The sequence below is a fragment of the Narcine bancroftii genome, chromosome 2, assembly GCF_036971445.1.
Source record: "Narcine bancroftii isolate sNarBan1 chromosome 2, sNarBan1.hap1, whole genome shotgun sequence".
Classification (NCBI taxonomy): Eukaryota; Metazoa; Chordata; class Chondrichthyes; order Torpediniformes; family Narcinidae; genus Narcine; species Narcine bancroftii.
Window position 1 is genome coordinate 220,195,038 of NC_091470.1, and position 5,212 is coordinate 220,200,249.

Below are 5,212 nucleotides of genomic sequence, written 5' to 3' on the forward strand. Positions count from 1 at the left end.
GTCGTGGATTTTGGGTTCTCAGGTGATTCAGATTATTGGCATCCGGATACTTGGACTTTTACTGCACAAGGCATTGAAATTCTTGCTTGCTTCAACCAAATAGGCATTTGATAAAAAAAAAGGCTACAATAGCATGAATTTAAATTAAAAAGAATAAATACCAAAGATAGATAAATATCTACAGTTACCATTGTGCAAGAAAACAGTACAAGATGATCCATAGGCAACATTGGAGTAGTCAGTCTGTAGGTCATGTTGGAACCGACATAGCGTTAGAGCAGGGGGTCCATGGGTAGTGGTAGAGCAGGGGGTCCATGGGTAGTGGTAGAGCAGGGGGTCCATAGGTAGTGGTAGAACAGGGGGTCCATGGGTAGTGTTAGAGCAGGGGGTCCATGGGTAGTGTTAGAGCAGGGGGTCCATGGGTAGTGGTAGAGCAGGGGGTCCATGGGTAGTGGTAGAGCAGGGGGTCCATGAGTAGTGGTAGAGCAGGGGGACCATGGGTAGTGTTAGAGCAGGGGGTCCATGGGTAGTGGTAGAGCAGGGGGTCCATGGGTAGTGGTAGAGCAGGGGGTCCATGGGTAGTGGTAGAGCAGGTGGTCCATGGGTAGTGGTAGAGCAGGGGGTCCATGAGTACCAATGGAGCAGAGGGTCCATGGGTAGTGGTAGAGCAGGGGGTCCATGGGTAGTGGTAGAGCAGGGGGTCCATGTACCAATGGAGCAGAGGGTCCATGGGTAGTGGTAGAGCAGGGGGTCCATGGGTAGTGGTAGAGCAGGGGGTCCATGAGTACCAATGGAGCAGAGGGTCCATGGGTAGTGGTAGAGCAGGGGGTCCATAGGTAGTGGTAGAGCAGGGGGTCCATGAGAACCAATGGAGTAGAGGGTCCATGGGTAGTGGTAGAGCAGGGGGTCCATGAGTACCAATGGAGCAGAGGGTCCATGGGTAGTGGTAGAGCAGGGGGTCCATGGGTAGTGGTAGAGCAGGGGGTCCATGAGTACCAATGGAGCAGAGGGTCCATGGGTAGTGGTAGAGCAGGGGGTCCATGGGTAGTGGTAGAGCAGGGGGTCCATGGGTAGTGGTAGAGCAGGGGGTCCATGGGTAGTGGTAGAGCAGGGGGTCCATGGGTAGTGGTAGAGCAGGGGGTCCATGAGTACCAATGGAGCAGAGGGTCCTTGTGTAGTGTTAGGACATGGGTCCATGGTAGTATTGGAGCTGGGGGTCCCTGGGTAGCATTGGAGCAGAGGGTCCCTGGGTAGTGTTAGAGCAGGGGTCCATGGGTAGTATTGGAGCAGGGGGTCCATGAGTAGTGTTAGACCAGGGGATCTGTGGGTAGTTTTGGAACAGGGTGTCCATGGGTACTTTTGGAGGCAGGGGGTCTGTAGGTAATTTTGGAGCAGGGGCTGTATGGGTAGTTTTGGAGCATGGAGTCTCCGGGTAGTTTTGAAGTGGGGGTCTGCAGGTAGTTTTGGAGCAGGGGTCTGTGGGTAGTTTTGAAGCGGGGGTCTGTGGATAGTTTTGGAGCAGGAGGTCTGTTGGTAGTTTTTGAACAGAGGGTCCATGGGTAGTTTTGGAACAGGGGTCTGTGGGTAGTTTTAGAACAGGGGGACCATGGGTAGTTTTGGAGCAGGGGATCCATGGGTATGTTTGGAGGCAGGTGGTCTGTAGGTAGTTTTGGAGCAGGGGTTCTATGTGTAGTTTTGGAGCAGGGGATCTGTGGGTAGTTTTGGAGCAGGGGTCTGTGGGAGGTTTTGGACCGACTGTCCATGGGTAGTTTTTGAGCAGGGTGTCTATGGGAAGTTTTGGAGCAGGGGCTATATGGGTAGTTTTGGAGCAGGGGGTCTGAGGGTAGTTTCGGAGCAGGGCGTCTGAGGGTAGTTTCGGTGCAGGGCGTCTGCAGGTTGTTTTGGAGCAGGGGGTCTATGGGAGGTTTTGGAGCAGGGGGTCTGGGGGTAATTTTGGAGCAGGGGCTGTATGGGTAGTTTTGTAGCAGGGTGTCTGTGGGTAGTTTCAGAGCAGGGGGGACTGCGGGTAGTTTTGGTGCACGGGGTCTGTGGGTAGTTTTGGAGCTATCCATGATGACATAACAAGGAAGTTCAAGTGTCAGTGGGATAGGAACTGTTCTTAAACCTGAAGGTGCTGGTGCTCAGGCTTGTCTATCTTCTGCCTGATGGTGGCAGTGAGAGAAGGTTGTGATGGGAGTTCTTTATGATGCTGGCTGCCTTCTTGAGATCTTCAATGAATGCGAGCCTGCGATGGACCTGGCTATATTTGCTCTTTTCAGCATTCCTGGGCACTTGTATTACCACACCAGGCTGTGATGCAACCAGTCAGTATACTATCCACAGTGCAGCTGGACAAGTTTGATGGAAGATTGGACGTGCTATAAAATGCTCTCAGACTCCTTAGAAAGTAGAGGCATTGGTGTATCTTCTTCACATCAAGGCAACTGTGCTGGATCCAGGAGAGCTCTTCTGGAATATGGACTCCGAGGATCTTGAAGGTTTTGACTCTCTCCTCCTCCTTCCTATCAATGTGGATAGATACAGAGTCTCTCAGCTTCCGCTTCCTAAACTAAGCTCTTTGGTCTTGATGACATGGAAAGAAACATTGCTGTTCTGGTACCACCCAACCAGATCCCCGATTTCCATCCCGTATTCTTGCTCCTCGTTTCGAGTCCTTTGACCAAAAAAGGCGTTGCTGTCAGTGAATTTTGTAGATTTCACTGTGGCCAAACTTATCGATGCAGTGTTGAATGTAAAGGGAATAGACCAGGGGACTAAGCAGGCAGCGGTGGGGTGCCCTAGTGTTGATGTTGCTGATGAGGAAATCGAACAGTTACAGGGGGATGAACAGCTGCGGATCCCAGTTTGGTTAGGAAATTTACGGGTATATTGGGGTTAATATAAACTGCAAAATGTTGTTTGTTTGCTTCAAGATACTTTTCCTGTCATGTAATAAAATTGAAAATGTGATATTACACAAAATTTCATAAGGCAAAGATTTGCCATTAGCATTGGCCAGAGCCCCTTACAGTCAGAGAAAGAAGCCAAAGAGTGTTCCCCACCCCCACCACCCTGAGAGACATTGCATGTCCATGGATTCACCTCCAGCACTCCTGCAGCCATTACCACCAGACCAGCCTTTCTGTCCAAACCACCAGCAACCCCAGATCCATCTCTGACATGATCAGGAAGCCTCCAGCACCCTAGGTTCCAAAACCTGGCATCCCTTCAGCCAGTCTCAAGCCAGTCTCCAGTAGTATGCAGCCAGGTGTAAGTCCTTTGACAGTAGCCCACCAGTAGCCCACAGTCTGCGTGGGCTCCCCCTGATTGAATCACTAACAGCCTGCAGCCGCCTGCGTGCTCTTCAGCCTCGGAGCGCGCTCGCTGGTCCGCCGCCGCGGTCCTGTCTCTGCTTCTCCTGATCAAACATGGGGTGGCCTCCCCGTTTTCTGGTGCCCTGGCCAGTCCTCTAGTTCCATGAAGTCTGTAGCCCCTTGAGGCCGCTGCCAAGCGTGAGCGTCGCCATCTTGGTCCAGACCCCAGGGTTGAACAATTTTAAAATAAACCACCATCATCTCCTTTAACAGGCCGTTTAAAATCTGTACAGAATCAACAGCAGTATGAATGGGAAGTTGGACCCCAAGGGGGAGTGCTGTGTCTCTGATCCCCACTCTTCGCAGGTCCACACCAGTGGCAGGGCTGCCATTTTTTCCTAAAGGCTGGATTTAGCATAGATTATTAAGCATGGATATAAGGGGTGAAAATTCTCACTTAAAATTGTTTTTGCTGCTTAATTGCAATACTGAATTGCTTCTCCGAAGGTATCCAGTCCTGAAATCAGCATTGATAATTAAGTTTGATTACCCTCTTGCTGACAATATATCTTTTGGATTGTCATGGTGAATTTTCCTGTATCATCACTTGGGGAGCATCAGATCTGCTTTTCTCTGCACTGCCAACAGATGCTCGGATAAAGCATAAATCTTTCACCATTACAGGTTTTCCAAGGGCAAAACTAGATTAAATGTGAGATGGTTTTTCATTTCCCTGCAAGCTCTGAAAAGTTGCAGAGCAGTTTCGAGTTCACGCAGTGGATGCAGATGCAAGCAAGGATTGGGCCTGTTTCTGGTGGGACTGAGATCACCTTGTAAAGGAGCCCAAGCTCTGCAGCGGCCACAAAGGGTTGCAGATCCCAGGGCATAACGGACCGGTGCAGGGCACCAGATACGGGGAGAAATACCCCCCGCCCCCCCCCCCATTCCCCATTGAGAAGGAGGAACAGAGGAGACAACCGTACAGGACGGTGACCTTGGTGGTGAACCAGTGGCTGTGGGGCTGAGGGACCCACACAGGCTGCGGGAGGCTCGAAGTCGGGGGACCTGCATGGCCCACGGGCTCCTGGGGAATGGCTCATGGGACCCAAGTATCGGAACCAGGATTTGAGAGGACAAGAAGGGCCTCAGTGCTGAAGGCTTCCTGATCCTATCGGAGGTTTGGATCTAGAGCTCGGTTTGCCAATGGAATGAACAAGACTCTGTGTGGCTGCAGACGCTGCAGGAGCACTGGAAGCAAATCCACGGACACTCGGTGACTCTGAAGGGATTCTCTTTTGCTCTTACTAAAAGGGGCACCAGGCGACAATAAAAGTGACTCTTTGCCTTACGGCAGGAAGAAAGGAATTTTGTGTAATCTAACATGGTCTGTACTGTTACTTGGCAACAGTAATTTTGAGAGTGATGACGAAGAGCTGCCATTCTCAACATTCTGTAGGCCACAGTGCATTTAGGGGGGTGCAACGGTGGGGGGTGGTGGTGGTGGGGGGGGAGGTGTTAAGGCGAAGTGTTGGGGGAAATGAACTGAAATCATAACATTTTTTACATGTTTATTATGTAGTCGGTTGGAGAGAAGTACGGATTAAATCAAATAAACTGCTTCACAGGGAAGGAGCCTAAAGGAGTCCTAAAGGAACAGAGTCCTAAAGGATTCATAGCCCTAAAGGATTCACAGCCAAAAAAAGTTGAGGAAAAAATGGCAGTGGTGCTGGAACTGCTGCAATAGCAGTGCTGTCGCTGCCATGGATCCAGGGAGAACGGGGATCTGAGACACCACACTCCCCTGTGAGCTCCTACCTCCCAGTCCCTCTGCTGACAGTGCCATACAGAGCTGATAATGTTTTATTTTAAAACCATGCAATTGCGGGGACAGGACAGCA

General features: G+C 50.8%; 1 protein-coding gene across 1 annotated transcript; it reads right to left on the minus strand.

Moving 5' to 3' along the window:
• Positions 1 to 1,307: 1,307 nt before the first annotated feature.
• LOC138753089 (uncharacterized) lies at positions 1,308 to 2,072 on the minus strand. Its single transcript, XM_069915681.1, has one exon. It carries the CDS (start codon positions 2,070 to 2,072, stop codon positions 1,308 to 1,310), a length of 765 nt encoding a protein of 254 aa, XP_069771782.1.
• Positions 2,073 to 5,212: the final 3,140 nt, after the last annotated feature.

Bases quoted from the DNA above. Each gene is read 5' to 3' on its own strand.
- LOC138753089 (XM_069915681.1), bottom strand. From the start codon at position 2,072: ATGGATAGCTCCAAAACTACCCACAGACCCCGTGCACCAAAACTACCC.